General features: G+C 42.0%; 1 protein-coding gene and 1 pseudogene across 1 annotated transcript; both read right to left on the minus strand.

Annotated features, from left to right (window-relative positions):
* Positions 1–5,872: 5,872 nt before the first annotated feature.
* On the minus strand, positions 5,873–12,746 carry si:ch73-233f7.1 (uncharacterized protein LOC100537710 homolog). The gene is given in 6 exon segments (XM_022219023.2): positions 5,873–6,755; positions 7,195–7,322; positions 7,485–7,543; positions 9,890–10,003; positions 10,094–11,055; positions 11,058–12,746. Coding segments are annotated over 6 exon segments (2,925 nt in total). The 5' UTR covers positions 12,415–12,746; the 3' UTR covers positions 5,873–6,450.
* A 7,002-nt stretch (positions 12,747–19,748) lies between these two features.
* LOC110968999 (nicotinamide riboside kinase 2-like) lies at positions 19,749–20,247 on the minus strand (annotated as a pseudogene).
* Positions 20,248–22,044: the final 1,797 nt, after the last annotated feature.

The raw sequence follows: 22,044 nt of genomic DNA on the forward strand, positions 1-22,044 counted from the left end.
CACACTCTGCAAAATCATGATAAAATGTCTAATTTGTCAATACTTTTTTGATGACAATTTATCTTGTGAAACTGGTGTGGGTTACAGCTCCTCTCCTTCACAATATGCATCATTTACAGTGGTCTACAGAGCTTCAGTTTTCGGTTCATGCTCTGTGCCGTCATATGCAGGCCAGTTGGTGCTCCTAATATTTGTTGTCAGCCCACTACTGCCTGTCTTCAGCTGGCAAATAATCTGTGCTGAGGGAAGCTGGATTTACACAGAGATAGTTTTTTGTCCCTATTATTTTAAAACTAAACAAGCAGGATACCCTTGATAAATTACCCTTGATTTTTTTTTAAATCAAAACAATGTAGTTTAATTTAAAGTCTGAATAATAATATTCAAAACTGCATTATAGCACCTGTCTGAGGAGGAGGTTACTGATTTTTAACCTCCTTTTTTTCTAACTTCTTTTCCATGCATCTTTTTCTTGCTGTTTTTTTCTGCAAAACGAGTTATTGTCATTGTTATGATGCAAAATGAATACTGACAGTGGAAATGTTGTTTGTAGTAGGGCCTAATTTTCACCACAATGGCTGTAAAGTTGGGGTTTTTTATTTTACGCTTATATTTATCAACCTTTACATGTTGCCGTGGCCTGCAAAGTGTAAGAAAAAAAACATAACCTGGATTCAAATGTAAACATGTGAAAAGGGCTGCAGAGAGATTGCACCTCTCAAAGTCTCCTCTCAGACTTCTACAGAAGACTGGCTGAAATGTAGTGGAGCAGAAACATAAAATGCAGTGTGCTTCAAGGAAGAGCTGTTGTGAATTTTCTTTAGTTGGGGAAGACTCAAATAAGAGAAAAGCTTAAAAAGCATTTAAGTTCTTTGACACACACAATGAGGCCTGCCAGGAAACACAGCTGGACTTAAATCAGAAATATATTTGGACAGACTCAGTGCAGTTTTACTTTGGACAGACACTATTTTATTTTAAAAACAATCTTTCTGTCCTTGTTCATCAGCATCTTCAAAAGGTGGTTGACTTTCTTAGTGTTGGATGAACAGCTCTGGCCTGTAAATGGACTCAAAGTCTGAAGATTAATAAATCTATGAGGATTCTTTGGTGATTAGATCCCACTGTGACATTATCATTTTAAGGCCTGAGTTGTGGAGAAATATCCCCCAAAAGAATCTAGGTGGTGGTGCCACAGGGTTGAAGAATGATGCTGAAGATGTGGATGGAGGTGGATGGGAGATGTATTCACCTAACACTGGAATGACAGCTGACAGCAGCAGAACAGCTTCAAAGCACAATGATTCATTGAGTCTCTGGGATTCACTTGGAGGGATGAACATCAGTCTTTCAAATGTTGAGCGCTGTCTAACACAACCATCCAAAATCTCCCACACATGATCCATCAGGTTGAGATCTGGTGTCTGTGAAGGTCATAGCATACGTTTGACATTATTCATGCCGATCAAACCATTTAGTGGCCCCTTGTGCCCTCCAGATAGGGGCATTGTCATTGTTAAAGAGCCCTGGGAGCTCTGTTTGTGGATCAGAGCCTGTAATATGTCCAACAGCAACTATTATAAGAATAGAAATGATCTTCATAAGATAAAGATGGTCACTCTGAACGACTTTGTACTTATTTGTAGTGGCCCTTCACTTGCAGGAAGCAAGCGGACCCAAAAAATGCCGCTCACAGCATAGCAGAGCAACCAGATCCACTCAGTGAATGGGTTTTATTTTATCCCCATCTGTGGTTTAAAACAAAAACTGATTGTTTAACTGAGGAAATAGCACCCAGGTGATGCAATGAGTGAGGAGGACAGAGAGGGAGAGAAAAAGTACAAATAACTAGTGTAAGTATGAGATTGTTGCTAAGCTTTGTTCTCTTATATTCTATTACTGACTTTATGCAAATTGTTAACATAGCATGTTGATTTATATTTAGTTTACTGTGTTTGTCAAGGCAATTATTATTAGTCACATCTAGCGGACTCATTTTTGCTCCTTCAGTCTCTGCGACATTGACAGTACCGATCAGTTTGCTCAAATATGTTACCGTGGTTAACTTTAGATAATTCTTAATTACAGGTTCTAATCCACAGACATTACTCACTTGGCCATTTGAACATGTAAACAATCTACATGTCAGTGTTTTCTACAACAACTTGTGCTCTGTTTTTGTATTGGGTGCACCCATACACCGATGTCTGTTTACACTGGTGATTGTCTTCACAGCCATCAGGTATCTGATCCATATGCAGTCTCTGCCTGTAGTAAGGTCGCGCACTTCCGAGCCGCAGTTACGGACAGCAGATCTGTATTTCGAATTTTGTACACTGAGTCCCAGAGTGTTGCAAAACCACTAACAGAAGCATCCCTGACTGTGCATTGATCCAACTTGTAGACACCAATCTTCTACAACTTCTACATTAGTCCAAAATGAATTCTGCAGCATCACAATCAGCCCAAATGTACTTCCAGAATCATAAAGAACTACACTGTTATTGATTTTCCCATTAAAAATTCTAAAGAACTGCCAACATGGTTGCCAGAAAGTTACAGTAATCTACTGTTGCTAAAAAGTACAGTTGTCTACTATTGGGATATATATAGCATAAATCTGTAATTCTCTACATTTACATATCTAATACATGAAACTAGCTGATGTTTACTGTAAAGTGCAGTGCATACAATGCTGCTGTATATTTATGTACCGTTATGTTATGATTTTTGATGACTTCTATGGTTCTATTAACTTTAGGATTGCCTCTTAAAACTTTAGAACAAATATGTCTAATGCATTATGAAGCATTGGAGAAACATCTGATAATCTTCAAAAGCAAAGTAGATTAAAGGCAGAAATCGTCAATTTTTTCCTGTTCATAAAATCGACTGACTGACTGACGGACTGACTGGTTGACCTTGTTCATCCAGTCTTTCTGCCTCTTTCACGATTTATCCTGATAAGCTGCCGAAAAAGTCTGTGTGTTGGTGTTTAAAAAAAGTTTATTTATCAACATAAAACCAACACTGTTGTTTAGAGAAGTGCAGAGATTAACTTCACATAAAATGAAACTCACCAGGTAACTTATAGGATCAAAATAAGCCCAGCTCCACTATGCAGTGTCACACACCAGAACAAGTACTTTAAAAGGTACTGTAGCTGTTCCAGTATCATTGAGGTTTTTCAGATGAGAGGATTTTAATGTGCTGTGGACTGTTTGTGAAGTATGAATTTCAGTGAGATCCACAGTATTCTGTGAAGCACAATTTCAAAAGAAGAACAAAGGTATCTTAAACATAAAGAATGATTGAACAGGAGAAATGTTAAAACAAAATACAACTTCAGATCTTAGGTTTAAAGACAAAACATTGTGTTGCACTGATATAAATAAATCAGCTTGTTTTGTTTTATGAGAACTGATGGAAGACATCAGATCAATATCACAGCAAAATATGAGTTGAGAGGAAATGTGATGGATTCTGCCAACTAACAAACTTAGCAAAAAGGTCACGCTTTTATTAATTTGCACCATGTAGATGGTTCAAAACTCCAATCTAACATATAGGATTTCCTCTCTTCCCAAAATATAATGCAAATACCATAAAAAAAATTTTCCTAAACATTTTAGGTATATCTGTTATTTCATTATATGAAGATGTAACACACAGCTGATGATTAGAAGCTAATTATACAAATAATGTTCTGCTGCGTGTTGCTCTGATCTTCATGTATCTGTCTGACTGTCAAAAGAGACAAAAAGAACTACACAAGTTCCTCTGCCCCTCCTGTCTTCACTCTGTTGTTTTTATCTATTTTTTCTCTCCACAGATGCACTCAGCCAAAGGCCCTTTTTATTTATCTGACATTATTTTTGGTTTACCTCATTGTAACCCCCCAGCTCCACACGTCCTGATTTCGAAATATAAGATAAATCTACTGTTTCAACGTTTCAGTTTTGGTCTGAAATGATTCTTACTCAATGATGCCATCTGCTGGAGTACATTGTTGTCAACCCAAGATCAAAGCTGTGACTGAGTAATAATAATTGATTAATACAATTTCTAATAGCCACCGTTTCACTTCCCTGACAATATTTGCCCCCATATGAGCGTATTAAGTCTCTTAAGTTAAGTATTAATCGTTTTTATTTGAATGGGGTTAATTACTCTAATCATTTTAATCTACAAATTCTTATGCAGTGATGCAAATTGGTCGTAAGTACGCTGTTCCTCATGAAAATTTAATTTATTAATGAACCTGAGACCCAAGTAGTATTAAAATTTAAATTAGCACAATTACTGAATTAATTTACAAAGCCCACATTTATGGTACCTGTGGTTTACTTGAGTTTAAAACCAGTCTACACTTCACAGTAGATTATTGTTGTTTATTTGAGTTCCAAGTTAGTTTGCTACGGTACTATATTTCTACCAGGTGCAATATTACAGTGCCTCTTCTGTTGCTTTCTTGTCGTGCAAGCTTATTTGAGCAGAGTTGTTGTTTGTTTTTTGCTGTACTGCCACTATTACTTAAATTTTAAAAAGTTTAAATCCTCCACTCAACACTGTCCTTCAAGAAAAAACCCTTCAGCACCAGGAAAATACATTCTTTCTTATCTGCACCGTTCACAGGTTTGGTGCAGGGTTTGTTTCCTTGGCTCTGAAATAAAAGACACGCAGGTCACAGGGTGGTCAGGGTTCAAGACTGCTGGATGTGGATGTGTGTATTAAAGAAGGATGACTCAAAAACATGAAATCTATCATGCTGCACAGGTGTCTGTTGACTGGACGCGCCCTCTGGCGGACAACTGAAGACATTGCAGCTTTATAGAAAACAACCTCTGGCCAACGCAATTTCAGCACCACGGCCACCGGACAGTTCCCACTAGGCTGGTTAAGAAATGTGACAAGTGTCCGCAGTTTCATCGTGTTGAGAACTGCGTTGCTGTATGAGGAACAGACTGGGAGAGCTCGTATCTTATAACAGCACTGTCATTTGACTACAGTTTCTCTAGCAGCTGGGTTTGGGGAAAAAATGGAAGTTATGTGAGTTGATTCCAATCTTGTATCCTTAAATGTTGGGTTTCTGAATATGCATAAAGTTGTTCTTGGTGCAGAATCTGAGAAATACTATTACACCTCTATTTTAGGATTCCTCAGCCATCTGAAAATAAGCCAAGTTGACCTAAATATGACTGCCCCTATGGATCACCTTACCGCAGAGAAGGTTACCCTGCTCCCATCCATGCTCTCTGTGGACACCAGTTTCCTTATTAGCGGAATTATTTTCAATCTGAGCCATAGGACGACCTAATTACCCCGCTCATTTTCTGGCCAGTAGTCAGCTCTCATCTGTTGATGGCAGGAACTAATTCCCTGAGAAGTAAGATGTAAAAGGGCACACAGAGAGAGAAGCCACAGGCGCCCGAGCTCACATTCAGGTGTGGCATTTGGAGTTGAACCCCCCCACACTTCCCCTGATGCTTGTATTCGTGTTCGTGGTCTTAATTAAAATGGTATTTCGAGAGAGGAGGTTCTGTTTGTTCAGTTAATGAACCCCACTATTCTCTGCGGGCAAATGGAAATGCAAGCACTCCAATTAGCATATGTTAGCATTTTACTATGTTTATTCCTCACTGTGGAAAACAGCTTACCAAGGCGAAAAGCTTTCTACCCTTGTAGGAGTAGCTGTGGAACTTTTTCACCCCAAAATAATTGACTCAAGCTAATTAAACACAGATCTAGGAAACTTACATCTAAATGATTTATGCATGTAGATCGACCGGACCTGTGGGTTGGGTTAGACCTTGAATTTTATTTCAAATTGCTCTTAAATCATGCATGTGTAGGAGGCATAAGCAAGACCATCTGAAAAAAATACTTTATTTTCATAAATGTATACAGTACATGTTGGGGAAAATCCCCCCCATCATTACAGTAGTCTGCGTCATGGGGCAGCTTGCATATACATTAACATACTATTTGTCATATTCACACAAGCTGTGTTAGCAAACACACATACAAAAAAGAAAAAACACTTTTTTTTCTTTTCATATAACCAAAAAATATAAATCCGAAAGTATGTGCAAAATCATTGTCCAGTAATGCTTTTCAAAACATTTTGGATGTAACTGCTGCTCCAGTTTGATTGTCTAAATAATAATAACAATAATAATAATAACAATAATAATGATAACAGACACATTGACGATGTTGCAGTGGCATGTCACATAAATAGCCATCAGACTACATTTCCCTCCAGCCGTTCAGCGAAAACAGATTGTCCATCCATTATGTCTATTTCCAAGTGAATTGCAGCTCCTCTCTACTTTTCATACCACTTATAAATCATATGTTCATTAATTTATGTACTGAATGTTCTCTCCCTCTGTTTTCATTTTAGGTTATCCATCATTTTAATCATCCATTTAGGCATTCGTTGAAATGTCAGTCATTGTACAGGTCATTATTTATCATCGCAGCCTCTCCTTGGGGAGACATTTGAAGGCGTCGCTTCTTGCCAAAAGTGGAGAAGGAATTGTGGACGTCCAGCTCACTTCGCTGCACGGTGGGCCTCAGGGTGCAAAAGCCTGATGGTGTCCCAGGGATGTAGACATTGTGGTGGTAGTCTGGCGGAGGGTGAGGATGTGGGTGGGATGGGATCGATGGCTGCTGCTGTTGAGGAGGAGGTGTGCAGCGAGGAGTCCAGGGGCGAGAAGGGAGCCCACTGGGTGAAGGTGACATCTTATAGTCTAGACATAGGTTGAAAGGAGAGGAGAGGCAATTAGTCATTATAAAATATTGACTTGCTGCTGAAGTGCTGTTTTGATTTGCATTATGTAAAGCAAAGTTTAGTGCTTTGCAATCAGGACAATGAACACTTGCACACAGCGAAAGAAGAGGTCAACAGCAAAAAAAAAGAAAAAAAGAAAAGAAAATCAGAGCCATAACATTGCTGAATGTAACCGTGTTTATGTTGGTTGAAGTGGGGATGAGGTAAGCCTGTGCCAATAAATCACTTAGGGGAGCAACAATGAGAAACACAATGTCATTACATGAAAGCGTGGAGGTGTGCTGTAAACAATACTGATGTCAGCACGTGCATAAAATAATGTAAATGCAAACATAACCATAAAGTTGTGTAGTTTTGATGGAAGCTGTTTTTCATGCACCATATCTGGCCTCTCTTACCTTTCATGCCTCTCATGTGAGTTCCCCAGGTCCAGTACTGTCCAGGGGCCATGGAGGTGACATAATTTTCTGGGTCTGCGTGCATGGCCTTACGCATGAGGGTGCCATCCATGTTGATAGAGTTGTAACTAGTAAAACAATACTCTGTTACAACACAGCTTACTAATAACTTTGAACATGCAATATCCAGAAACATATTTGCAACAGACTTTCAGTTCATTATATAATTACTGAGAGAAAAACCGATTGCTTTACACTTGTCTGGCAAAGGTTAAAGGTCAAAATGATACCTTTTAATAGATGAGTTCTGATTCTTTGTGAGAGTCCAATCTGTGTTTGGCTGCTTCAGCTGCAAGGAAAAGACATGTTTGAGTTAACTGAAAGTTACAAAGATTTAAAATGCAACATCGTTCGGAGGAATGTGTCTCTTCAAAAATAAGTTTGACAACAAAGGACGTCTGTTCACTCCACCCTCCTGAATCATAGAGGTCAGTGATACTCGACAGCAGCAGTCTATCACTATGTTTGTACTGAAATGGAGACATGACTCTTTTCTGATGGATCGTGGCTGCCGCCCTGTGGATGTTTGGCAGAAGACAATTTTTCAGAGCAGATGTGCTGTTGCCTTCAGCTACCGTTCGCCTGTCACTTATTTTTGCTTTTCTCCTCTGTGGCGCAGCGGGAAGGGTGAAGGAGAAGCACCCGAGTGATATTTATTCCTGGTTTGAGTCCTGTAGTATGGATTGCACGCTCCATTAATTCACCTAAAGTTGTTAACACGGAGAATGCGACGTAAGCGTATTATTAGAATCGGTATTCAAAATACTCTCTTCGCCAACTACTCACAAAACCAATTAGAACCCCACCGGGATGAAACGAAACATGATTTTAATCTTCAAAGGAAACCGTGCCAGGGAGGAAATTAAGAAAATTACACACGTCATTGTTTTGTGGATTTTATGCATCATTTTACATTAATATTTGCCTGATGCTCCTCGAGCAAGGTTTTTAATTAAAAGTCTCACAGAGAGCCTTGAAAAGTTTGCGGCCCTTGCAGCTGTAAGAGCACCACCCAATGAAAAGCTCTGCACGTATTTATAGCACGGCGCACATCCACGCACCTGTCCTGTGTGTTTTACACGCTTGAAAGTGTATTTAATCTCCCTTTTCACCTTCGATTCGTCAACTTAAGCAGGCCTAGGCGCTCGCTTTATGCGATGCCCAGATACTTTCAGTGTGATTCGTCTTTCGTGTGTCACTGACGACCTCACAGCGACACACGTGAGTGCACTGAGGGACACTACCAGGTGAATTAGTGGAACCAATTAATTATAGGAAGGACACTTTCCCCTGAAGGAGTATAGCTGCGGGCAGAATAATCACCGTGACCTCGAAATCCCTCTGGTGGCCAGAGGTGTGTGTGCCAGTGACCGAAGTGACATTTCTCAGTCTGTCTGGTGGAGTCTGGTGTCACGGCTCTGAGTCTTTGTCCTCTCTCCTGCATTTTGATGAAAACGCGGAGACGAAAATCAGCATTACGCACACATTTGCGATCTGCTGCTCCGTCTATTAGGATTAGAAAACACCCGTGTAGACTTCCTCCCTCTGTAAATTCCCTCTCTCCTTGTCTCCTGTCTTCTTCTACTTCACCCCTCCTCTTCCCCCACCCTTGCTCGACAAATATGAACCCACATCTCTCTCGCTCTCCCTCTCTCTCCTCACATTCAGAGGACAACGCCGGGGCCGATCTACAGGCTGTCCACGTCTCAGTCCAGCCATGTCCTTGCACCCCCTCCTTCTCCTTGCCCCCTCCCCTCTCCATGTCCTCCCCTGTCTCCCCAAAACCAGCCATTTGCCATTTTTCATCAATAATGGACAGCCCCCTCTTGCGAATACGCCACATTGTGTGTGGTTTAATGGTGCGGTCGTGCTTATGCCCTTGAGGCATAGTTAGTGAGGTTATCTGTCCTATATTGTTAGTTTGAGAACATGGAGGCGTGTGACAAACCCGACTGGTCGAACATGGCAGATTAATTCAAACACCTGCCATTTCACCTTGCCCGTCACTACATAACCTTGACTTTTTGCTCAAACTCAGGTGGATGTGCTGGAGGCAGGTGTGCGCACTGCCTCACTGCATGGGAACTATTTGGCAATGACACGAGACTGTTCTCGCAGGTCACAATTTGATATAATTAGTTCACTATTATTAAATGCTTGAAATGTTAAGACTGAACAGAGGAGTCAGCTTGAACTACATCTCTTCTTCCTCTCACACAGTAATTGACATCTCACTTCATTCTGAGACACGGTTTTTTGCACAGCATATGCTCCTCGCAAGATGGGGCTTTACACTTTCATTAACATGTCAATTAAAATGTAATCTCATGTCGTCTCGTTTCATTTCCCCGGTGCAAGACATTACCATAGGCAACATAATTAGAATACATTATTTCCACGATTATTGGAAAAAAGAGCAGAGACGACATACTGTGCAACACACTAACAAGAGAGCAAAGAAGCAAAAACATGACTTTACTCAGTTTTTGCTCAAGTTGAGTTTAAAGCTGCGTGATTTGACCTTCATGGGAGAATGTCACAGTTATCAAATGGGAAATTACGAGGCATCTAATTATGGAAATGACTGAAACAGGCAGGTTTAAAGGGACAACCTTATATGCTGATTTCCCTGTACCTCGTTGGGAGTAGTTGCTCCGTTGTTCACAGATGCGCTCCGGCTTTGCGCGTTCCACGAGTTTTCTGCGCTCTTTGCCTCGTTGTTCCTCGGTGTGCTGCTCGGGCTGCACGGCTTCAGAAACATAAAGTCACTTTTGGCTGATTCGGGAGTCAGACACACTTTATAACAATATGACTGAGACAGACTGCTATTTCCATTCACCTCCATGCAGTTCGTGGGCACTTTGGCGGCGGATGAAATCTGCAGGTTGAGGTTGGATTTTTTGAACACCTCCGGGGGCGGCTCCGGCTGAAAGCCCCCGCAGCAGCAGCAGCAGGCTAACGGGGGCAGGTTGTACCCGCTGAGAGTCTCGCTGTCCTTGTAGCACTTGACCGCTGCCAGCACGATAATAGCCACCAGGAATATTAAAGATATTGTGCTCAGTGACACGATCAAGTAGAGAGCGAGGTTCGAGGGGGGCTGAGGGCTGAGTGTGAGGTCTCCGAAATCTGACAGCGACTCGGGCACGCTGTCTACTACTGTGAGGACAATGGAGACGGTGGCGGAGAGCGGCGGCTGTCCGTTGTCCTTGACTAATATTACCAGCCTTTGCCTTGTTGCGTCTTTTTCCACTAAGCGGCGAATAGTCCTGATTTCGCCCGTGTAGAGAGCCACACTGAAGAGCCCCGGGTCTGTAGCCTGCAACACCTGATAAGACAACCGGGAGTTCTGCCCCGCGTCTGCGTCTAACGCGGTTATTTTGGTAACCAGATACCCCGCGTCTACTGACCGCGGAACCACCTCTGTGGCCACCGTGCCGTTTTTGGGCAGCGGGGATACAATTACAGGTGCGTTGTCGTTCTGGTCTAAAACAAAGACGTTCACTGTGACATTACTGGCGAGAGGAGGGAAGCCAGCATCTTGCGCCTGCACTAGAATCTGAAAGTTTCTAAGTTGCTCATAATCAAAAGAGCGCAGTGCGTAGATATTGCCGTTGTCAGAGTTGATTGAGACATAAGTGGACACTGGCATGCCCTGAATCTGACCCTCGAGAATAGAATAAGACAGATAGGCGTTCTGGTTAGAATCGGGGTCGAACGCAGTTACAGAGCAAATGGAAGCGCCCGGGGCATTATTCTCGGTCACATAAACTGTGTATGAAGGTTGAGAGAACCGCGGGGGTTGTCGTTAATGTCAGACACTTGGACGAGGATTGTTTTTCTGGTGGAGAGCGAAGGGGAGCCCAAGTCCCGGGCTGTGAGGGTGATATTGTACTCAGACACCGCTTCCCTGTCCAAAAACTCACTCGTCACCAGAGTATAATAGTTTTTAAACGATGAATGGAGCTGAAAGGGCACGGTGCTCGGAATTTGGCAGTCAACGTTACCGTTCTCTCCCGAGTCGCGGTCCATGACACTGATTACGGCTATCACCGTGCCCGGCGGCGCGTCTTCCTGGACAGGAGTGGACACTGATGTGAGGATGACTTCGGGCGCGTTGTCATTCACATCCAGGATGTCCACCAGCACTTTGCTGTGCACTGCCACTGCCGAGGGCCCTCTGTCTTTTGCCTGCACGTACAGTTCATATACACTGGCTTTCTCATAGTCCACGATGCCTTTCACTCGGATTTCACCCATGTACGGGTCCACACTGAACAATTCGCGCACCTTGAGTGGTGCGTGCCCGCTGAACGCGTAAGTAACCTCCCCGTTTGAGCCTTCATCCAGGTCCGTGGCGTTCAGCTTCAGCACCAGCGTTCCTCGCGGTGCGTTCTCCACCAGGCTCGCCCGGTAAACTGAGCGATCGAATACAGGCACGTTATCGTTGGCATCTAACACTGTAATAGTTATCAACGCTGTCCCAGAGCGCTCTGGTGATCCCCCGTCAAAGGCAGTCAGAACCATTTCGTGCTTTTTCTGCTGTTCCCGGTCCAGGGGGGTGTCTAGCACGAGCTCAGCAAACTTGCTTCCATCGTTGCGCGTCTGGATATTCAGTAGGAAGTGCTCGTTTGCGCTTAGCTGGTAGGAGCGCAGAGAGTTGGTGCCCACGTCCTGGTCCTGTGCGCTCTCTAACGGGAAACGGGAGCCGGGCGCAGCGGATTCTGTGATGTCAAGATTGAACTCGCTCCATGGAAAACTGGGAGAATTGTCATTCACGTCTAAAATCTCCACTTCCACTCTGTACAGTTCTAATGGGTTTTCAATAACCACTTGTAAGTGCAAAAAGCAGCTCGGGCTTCGTTCACACAGCTCCTCTCTGTCTATCTTTTCGTTCACGAACAGAATTCCATTCTCCAAGTTCACTTCTAAATACTGCTTCTTTGCACCGGAGACAATGCGAAACCGACGGGCTGACAGTCTGGTCACATCCAAACCCAGGTCCTCAGCGATGTTGCCCACAAACGCTCCATGCTCCAGCTCTTCGGGAATGGAGTACCGAATCTGAGCAAGAACCAGGTCCACCACACACGCACACAGAAGCAGACATATAACCAGACCAGTCACTGGTACCCAGCTGCCTCTGGAGAGTCTGTGATCCATTTCGGCGCCGTGCGTAAAATCACCTCACCAAGACATCTTCTGCTTCATAAAGCCACTCAGCTCTACAGCTAAAGAGTAAATATGGCAGGTGGGAAAATCAGATAAACAGCAAAGGCAAAAATCTATTGATTTTAGTTTGCTACATCTACTTGTGAGACAACTTTACCGAATACTTAAGATGAGAGAACGGGAATGGAGAGGAGAGTGAAAGCACCTCTCTGTGTTGTGCTCCACGCGCAACGCCGAGTGTGTGAACGGGGGAGGCTCGCACTTTGATTTTCCAGTGTATTAGGCACTCGGAGGAGCTGGTGGGGAGGTGTGTGTGTTTGTGAGAGAGTGAATGTGTGTGTATGTGTGTGACAGAAAGAGAGAGAGAGAGAGAGAGAGAGAGAGAGAGAGAGAGAGAGAGAGGTGGAGGGGGTGGACGTAGCTCCTCGCAGCTCCGTATTGGAGGACGCAGACGCGAAGTGCGACTCTAATTACTGTAGGCGTTTAACCCTTTCCCATCCTCGTGTCTGCTCGTCTGACCCATTAAAGAGAGGAGAGGGCGTAAGTTTGACACCAGACGTCAGAGCCAGATTTGGATTAGGAGACAAATTGTGTTGGGGGTGTCGTTTTCTAGGCTGCATTTACCAGATGACAGTGGATAAGGATTTGTTTGCATGGTGCCTTATAGGTCCAGGGTGGCAGTGATAGCCATTTTATCATGTTTTCTTATAACCCCTCAAAGCATCAGAAAAGAACAAATTATTCTCCCAGAGTTCCACTTGTGCGTGTTGCGATGCAGAAAACAAAAACGCGTAGGCTTAAGCGCTCATTCGCTGCGCCTCAAATGACCCAGTGGTCACTACTAGTAGGCCCCTGGGACTCCATAATTCTCCTTAATTAGAGCCCTTTGAAGACGAATGCCCACAACTGCAAAACAGCCACATTCATTAATCATCACACACGAAATTGGGCTTTGCCAAACGAATCTTTGATAGGCTAGGATATTCATTTTTAATCAACATTTAGATGAGTGTGAGCTACATTTTGGAGCTTAAAATGATTACTTTGACAGCCATGAACCGACGATACACCCTTACAACAACGCATTACACGACTTTAATTCACTTAAGTAGGCCTGAACATGGATGAACATAATCAACATAAAAGCAATGTCATAAAGCTTTAATCACACTCGTCTGTAATCAGGTGTTATTGTTAGGATTAGATGATGAATATCCCATAGGTGTTTACAGTTTGAGGGACAGAAAAGGCCCATGTGGTCTCTGAGAAATGGTTGCAAAAACTAAAACCTTTGACGAGATTATGAGTGACTCTACGAGATGAAAGCACTCCCACTGCTGTGTTTATGTGACCAAGAGGACAACTCTTTAGAGTGCAGCACATGTTTGTTCAGATCTAATCTTTCCCCTGTTAATCCTGGTCAGTTAGACAACCACTGAACGACAGAGAGCGCGAAGGAGAGAGAGGAACTGAAGGACGCCTTTGTGAATTCGGGTTCGTCTCCAGACAGACACGAGTGGCATCCTAATGTAAAACGGTGGCTTGAAATCTGAAAGTCTCTTCTTGGGACTGACGACACAGCACTGGCCCCCGGGGCAGCGTTGGGCTTGTTAGCTGCTAAAAAGAAAAAAAAAAGAGCGAGAGTGAGATGAGAGAGAAAGAACAAGAAACAAATCATTCCGCTTCCAGGGACAGTTTTCTTTTACACAAGACGCTGTATTTTCTATTAAATTGCCCCCAAAACCTGGGGACTGCATCCTCTGTCGAAAATTGGGTTGATGGCTGGTCCTCTGTGAGAGTGATCATGGAAACAAAGCCATGTCTTGCTTTTATTTGAGGAAAAAAAACAAACAGGGCGGATGGGAATACTGTCAGTTGGAAATATCACTTGTTTGTGACATTTGCCTTTTGAACCAACTAAGAAAGAAACTTAAAGGAATGGAGGCAGTTTCTGCATATGTCATGTTCAGTCTGGTGTTTCAAGAGGGGTAACAAAGGTCACCACCGAGGCCGTGTCTAAGTACAAACTGCAGTGCTACAGAATAATTCAAATCCTCTTTCTGGAAGACGATGCTGTGTAAAAAGTATCACTCATTCTTTCCCTGTATGAGCAAAAGTTGTTGCAGACCTCTCTCTCCAACGAGCAGCCCAGAAAAGCATCACCCATCCCTTTTCAGGAAAAAAAAAGTGAAATCCCCAGGTTTAAATAAGCAGAAAACACAATCTGCTTGTAGACTTAACCTCAAGCAGATGGTTAAGCTTCTCCAGAAATGATTACATTTCTGGAAAAGAAAAAAAATCACCACCAGCAGTTCCATTGCTTTCCCCTTCTTTTTAATTAACGGAGTGAAGGATTAGTGTGCAGCTATCCGGGATCAACCGTTCTCCGACGGAAGAATACAAATGTTTTGTGATAAATAATCCCAAAGCACTTCGGCCGGCGGTCCCTCGGTGCCTGTTACATTAACATGCATTACACGGAGCATTAAGCCGGTCTCATCCGCCCCTATCGCCTCGCTCACCCCATTGTCCGACAGAAAGACAGCCATTACTTTCTCTGAACTGCCGCTCAACAGCCACCTGACCGTGACCCGGTGCTCCACTCCACTCTGAACAGAGCCACGGGAGGGGAAGGTGGCAGCGGCTGGATCAAGAATGCTCAAGGACTGCTGACGATTAGGAACTCATTTGCTCTTTCACACACTTGGAAATAAGGAGGAGAGTGTTTTCTTCAAGTGTTTATAGTTGACCGTTCACGGGATAAGTTTCATTTGGCCCAGAATGTGCAGTGTGGCCAACTGAGTCTTTGTTTTTTATTCGTGATCTCGTGGCGCCATCTACTGGACTTTATCCGGTATTGCGTGAAACAGAAAGGCCTGCTGTAGTGTGTTTACAATATGCTGTATGAAAAGATGAGTTTTGTTTACGTCTGTTAAAGCACTTTGAATCAGATTTCCTATAGGGATGCACTAAACCACCTCAATATTGACACTCTTCAGTGTTTAAGTAACATATAAGTTTTGCCAAACACAGTGCAGAGTTTAAAAAAAAATAAGTTGATGATACGCTACACACAGAAGAATGTCTGTAAAACACTTGTTAGATAATCAACACTAGCAAGCTGCCCATGACTAAAACATAGTAACATTAATGAGTGTACCAGAGTTAAGGATGTATATAACAGTTCAACATGGAGAAACAAAGCTTTCAGTATAAATCAAAGTGGGATAATCAGTGCTTGTCAAATGAAAAGTGCCCATCATGAAATCATACAGACCAGCGTGAGGACGTCTGTGTTCCCTTCAGATGCATTTGGGGGATATTAAAATCCATTTTTGAGGCTTAATAAATCTTAAGCTCTCATTTTCAACACCAAAACATGACGACATCCTAACCAGATAAGCATCCAGAGCTTGTGATCCAGGACATTGTGGAAACATTTAAAGACACAGCAAGAGTTTCATTCAGCACCTCTTTGCCCTTTAAGCTACTGATCAAGACAATGGAGCTAAACTGTACTCTTTAAATGCATTGATTGTTTGTTTTTGACAAAATGAAAAGCCAAGAAATTCTGACGTTTCTTTACAAACATTTTTGTGATGTTTTTCGAGTTGTTTCACAACTTTTTCAAGAAGCTGGGGTTTTCTTTGGAACCACATGTGTATAAGTGCTGAGTTTTTGGATACATCATGCAGAGAAGAAATTTACAGGAAGATATTATATAGACACAACTGACAAAGACAAGAATGTAAACAAATACAAGCAAGCATAGCCATAGTCCTATATTAGTTCATTAATATAGATTGGAATGTTATATAATCTACTTTGAAGCGACACTCAAAATATAAATACCACAACACATCGAGTTAGTTTTCACTGATACTGGTCCTAATACTGATTGCTCTGAAGGTTCATGACTGAAGCATAATGAACCCATTTAACTATATTAGTTTGAATTATTTATGTTAAGGACATAAAGAACATAGCCCTGTGACAGACTGGTGACCTGTCCAGGGTGTCCCCTGCCTTTGCCCGAGTCAGCTGAGATAGGCTCTAGCACCCCCCGCAACCCTAGTGAGGATAAAGCGGTGTATAGAGAATGGATGGATGGACAAAAAGAACATGTTCTATTAATAACTGGTCTCACTAACTGTCAGTTCATGTGGCTGAAATGTTTATTAAGGAAACAAGACTGCAGTTTTCATCCTTGATCAGGCTCATTTGGGAAACTAGACTTCAATGTGCATTTACAAACCTATTACAAAATCTAAAAAGATATATAATCAGCATATTTTAAGCTGTGGTGAATTCGCTCATGACCATAATGAATTAATTCAGTTTGGGATTTGTTGGTTTTAAGCCTATAACACAGCCTGACTCAAGTAAGAGAGTCAGGCTGGGGTGTGTTACTGGAGCTGGATGTGATAATCAGTCTGCACTGCAGGTTAGATACAATTATTGGAATAAAGGAGATTATATATGATAATTTGTGTACTCTAACATCATTCATTTCAGTAAAATAGGCTGTGAGTTATTAGTGTAAAACAAATCTGATAATTTGATTAAGTTGTAAAGGTTTTTCAGATCGCGTTTGACTTTTCACACTTGATAGCCTAAAGAATTTTATTCTAAATGTGAGGCAAGTCCCCAAGACAAATGCTTACTCATCAGCGACTTCCACTGGAGACAGAGGTGTATTACCGAGCTGCTGTCTATCACAAAACTCGTGATATTTCATTTTTTGCGAGGATAAACTAATTTTACTCGTTTTTCCGGGTCAGATTGGGATTGTAACCTTGCTAAAGTCATGTGATGGTGTCTACAGTCGGTTAAATCAAGTTTTCTAGAGCATCATAACACGACCACAGTAGGTTATTTCTCCACAGACATTAGGTTTTTTTATTGCAAATAAAGGCTTCTTAGATTTTATTCTGAGATAAACAGCTTTACTAGTCAAAGGTGGGGAAAAAAAAAAAACATCGGACAGCGCCCATGGTCGAACCCCCTGGCCCGCGAACCAGAAAGTGGAAATTGCAGGTAAGAAGTAACCATTGAGCTAAACCGACGCAACAGTTCACTGACTACTACTTCCTTAAATATCTGAGAGTTAACGTGAAGCGCAGGTAGATCCACGGGAGCATAAAGGTACAGGTATGTTTAATTAGCGCTTTCTGCTGGAGATAAAGGTGTATTAATGAGCTGCTGTCTATGACAAAAACTAGTATTATTTCATTTTTTTAAAGGATAAATCTCATTGAATTCATTTTTCCGGCTCATACTGGAATTACAGTCTTAAAAAAACATGTGCCGGTGTCTACTGTCGTTTAATCTCGTTTTCTAGAACATCATAACACAACCACGGTAGGTTATTTCTCCACAGACATTAGTTTTTTGTTGTAAATAAAGGCTTCTTAGCTTTTATTCTGAGATAAAGAGCTTTACAGAAGTCGAATGTGGGAAAAAAGAAAACATCGGACAGCGCCCATGGTCGAACCCCTGGCCCGCGAACCAGTAAGTTAGAATTGCACCTTTGTCTAAGAAGTAACCATTGAGCTAAACCGATGCACACTTTACTGACTACTACTTCTTTAAATACATGAGAAAGTTACTGGATCTGCCGATGACTGATTTAACTCCATCTGTCCCAGCCAGAAGCAAGTCAGGAGCCACGTGTTTAATAAACACACAGCAGATGTGAAAATAAAGACTCATATAACGACGCCATGATGAAATATTACAGGAGAATGTCGTTGGCGGAAGGACAGGTGCGTCTTGTCCTGGAAAGGTATCGATCACGTGGTCTGAGGTGACTCAGCGACATGACAGAATACAGTTTTATTCACGGACTGGTGATACGCAATAAAGACTGACAGAGGAGTGATCTTAAGTAGAGGATCAGCTCATTTAATGAATAAAGAAGCCAAATTAACGCATTTGTAACCGTATTTTTCTCTGTGGCTCATTTGGGTAAACTATTATTCCATTATATCCTATCTTTAAAATATTTATTGATTTAATTATTGTAATATTTATTTATTATATAATTTATTAAATATATTTCATCATGTTCTGCAATTTTGAGAATCACACAGGGAATGTGTGCGATGACATGGAATTGATATGTTCTTCACCCAGAGTGTGTCTCTCATAATCACTTAATGTAATTAAGAGAACAGCACAGTGATAGTTCATTAATTGAGGGAAGCACCAATCTAGATTTGTCATTTAATTTAACTTTGTCACTGTGGCCCCATCAGAGGTCGAGAGTGTTTTCAGTCTTTTATCCGTGAGCTTAGTGCGCCATCTACCGGCTATTGAGCATCATAACGTTACACATTTCTATCAACTATGCACAGTGCAAAAACAGTTCTCTTCATCTTTATTTTTTTCTTTACATTTTAGATGTTTTTTTTTGAGTTCCTGATATTCCAACTCACAAGTGTGACTTTGCCCACTTGATAACCTGCTTCACTGTAAAATAATTTTATTCAGTCTGTAAAATAAAATGTACAAGAACGCAAAGTTGTGAGATGTTAAATCACCAGCTCCTGCAACGAGAGACGAAGGTGAATGATTGAGCAGCTGTCTATGACAAAAAATGAAGTTGTTTCATTTTTCAGGAGAATAATTTTCAATTAGAAAATTAGTTTTGTTTATTTTTCAAAACTCAGTTTGTCCTTACAGGCAAAGAGCTCTCTTACCAAAGTGATGCAGTGGTTTCTGGTTTGGGTTTAAGCTCATATTCTACAACGAAATACAGAAATGGTAGGATATTTTATTTATAGATATAGCAGCCTTTTTATTCATTTTTTGTCAAATTAGGTATTTTTGTTGTAAAATCCCTATACTTTACTGAAATGTTGAGTGCCTTTCAGAAGCATGAAGGGGATAAAACAATACAAACCGATGAAACTAATTCTCCAAGGATGTTCTCCAGAAGTGTGTGTACAGAAAGCAAATGTTCAAAAGCTGGAAGAAGGTCTTAATCACTTAACATTTAATTTGACTTGATAGCTCGTTTCATGAACTGAAATACTTAACATTATATACCGTACTCAGGGGCGGATCCAGATTAATTTTAATGGGGTGGGCACAGCGGGGAACAACAGATATTTTAGGGGGACCACCGAAAAGTTGTAAGAAAAAATTAAAGCTGCAACCGACTCCTTGCTTTTACAAAGTATTTTGCGTGGGTTTCTTTTTTCTTTTTTGCTCTTTAACCCAATAGGAAAGCTGTATATGACCTTTTCATTTTGGACTGTTAACATTCAAATTACTAGCAGATGTAGAAATCACAAAAAGCTGCTCTCAATAATCTTTCACAGTCAGTAGATGTTCTTGTTTTGCAGGTACATAGTCCAGACGTGGCCATCGAACAGGCTGGGGGGGTCTGGCACCGTCTACTTGCTAGAGCACCTCCTCTTTATGCATTCTTCATATGGGATGGAAATAAAGCAACAATGGTTTAGCACGTCCATCAAAGGCCTGTAGGTGTAAAGCAGGAAGCCCTCCACAATGAGGATGTGAGTCTCCTCCTCCTCCTCCTTGTGGTCAGACTTTGGGACGATCTCTGTGTCCAGGGTGTTATTAACGCCATGAGACGTCTCAAACTTCACCAGGTTCTCCAGCCATACGTAGATCATACTCATCATGGTGTCCATGTCCAGAGCAGTGATGACAGTGATGAAGCCATCTTCACCAACTTCAATCTGATCTTGGGGCTTGAAGAAGTCATCCTGATGGACCATGCACCAGTTGGGCAGGTCCTTGATCAGGCATTTAGTGAGGGTGGTTTTCGCCAGCGATTACGATGATGTACTTCATGTTCTCAGATTGATCAAAGCTCGGAAAAAGAGTCAAAAACGTCAACAAAAACCAGGTCGGGAGTGATCGGACATGGAAGAAAGCTGAAAAAGAGAAGGTTGCAGCAGGAAACGTCAACTACTCAAGTCCTCCATGGCACTTGAGTTCAGTGAGTAAGGTAAGAGCAGAAAGGGAGCTGCCACTCGGACGCGGTTTTTCCACCGAGAGAGGACCTCTTTTTGTTGTCACTGCTACACATACTGCCCTAGTTGAGGTTTTAGGCGGAATATTTCTTTTAACCAGCCCCTCAGGTGTCTTTGAGGATTTTGGATGGAATACCCGTTAAGGTACACCGGCCCGCGGGCGGGCCGTTTTGATATCTGCATAAGCATTTTCCAAAATAGATCGACACAGCAAACACGATTATACAAACACTATACACACATAGAAAGCTGAGATTCTCATGAATCCACCGGTATAAACCCCTTTCAGATGTGATAACCACAGCGGGTAATATAAACACATTTGTCCAACAAACAACAAATCACGTAAAGGTGTACAGCTCACCGTTGGACGCTCTTTGGACGCTAGTTCCTGGTCAAAATGAAGATAATCCACAAAAACCGGCCAGAACCCAAGCTGAGCCATCCAGAGAAAACAATCCAGTATAAAACTTTGTCCAAAACATGTCTCGAAATAAGTAAAAAATCCAGAAATCGATCGGCTCCGTGGGCGGCCACGGGGCGCGTGGTGGCGCTGTACGTTTCATATTCACTGCATTTTTGTAAATAAGTTTATCAAACATGCTTATATTTCCGTCGTTCGGCATTCAAAATGGATACTGAAGGCTTCACTTCCGCTTCAAACCGAACTTCAACCAATCAAGTGACTCTGTTCCGCCTACCACGGCGAAACAGCCAACCGTGGCCGAGACTGACAGATTTGGACTACATCACTGACTGACTTACTTCTCAGCAAATCACGTCAGAGGAAACGTTAGATTGACAGGCCTGGTAGCCAATGAGCTTGCTGAATGGCTTGCATATAAATCCCGCCTCTGCCAGCAGGTTTATGTCATTTCTCAGACGTGTGCTCCGGGCTCCACCTGCTGTTTCTCTCTGTTCCTCTGAATCTGTGTGTCTGATCGACACTGAAGCCTATCTGAAGTGATTTTTTGAGTTCTTTATGAGTTTTTGGAGTGAAAATAATGTGAAAATGGGCTGAAAACGAACATATACCATTGTGCAGAGGGTATACAGAGGGTGTCCAAAATTGACAGGGGCGGGCATATCAGTACAAATAGATGTGTGAAACGCTCATTTCTTGTAGTATTGCTCTGAAATTTTGACCTGAACTATGTAAGACCCCAGGCTTTTGCAATATTGTGTTTTCAAGCTCTCATAGTGCTGCCACACTGATTTTCAGGTGTTTTATTAGGGAAAAAATGTAGGCGAGAAAAAATTAATCCTAATTCGGTGTGTGCCAACATGAAATACTCTGTGCCAGTAGCACCGAGAGTAATTCTGACTGCACTGGGTGAAAATTCAGGTTGTCTGCTTTCAAATGAGACCCCAACCATGCATGTACTCCAAACAGTTCAAGAACAGCATTGAATTTACTTTCTGTAGATCTTCAGTAGAAATTTCGGGCCGAAATTGCCTGTACTTTAAAACACCAACATTTTAGGTGCATGTCCAGGGATTTTTGGTGGAATGTTCCTTTAAGGTGGATGTGTGAGGACCTTGTAGGTGGAATACTTCCTGAAACCAACCTTTTAGGTCAACATTCAAAGATTTAAGGTGAAATATTCCTTTAAAC

The sequence above is a fragment of the Acanthochromis polyacanthus genome, chromosome 10 (genome assembly GCF_021347895.1).
Source record: "Acanthochromis polyacanthus isolate Apoly-LR-REF ecotype Palm Island chromosome 10, KAUST_Apoly_ChrSc, whole genome shotgun sequence".
Classification (NCBI taxonomy): Eukaryota; Metazoa; Chordata; class Actinopteri; family Pomacentridae; genus Acanthochromis; species Acanthochromis polyacanthus.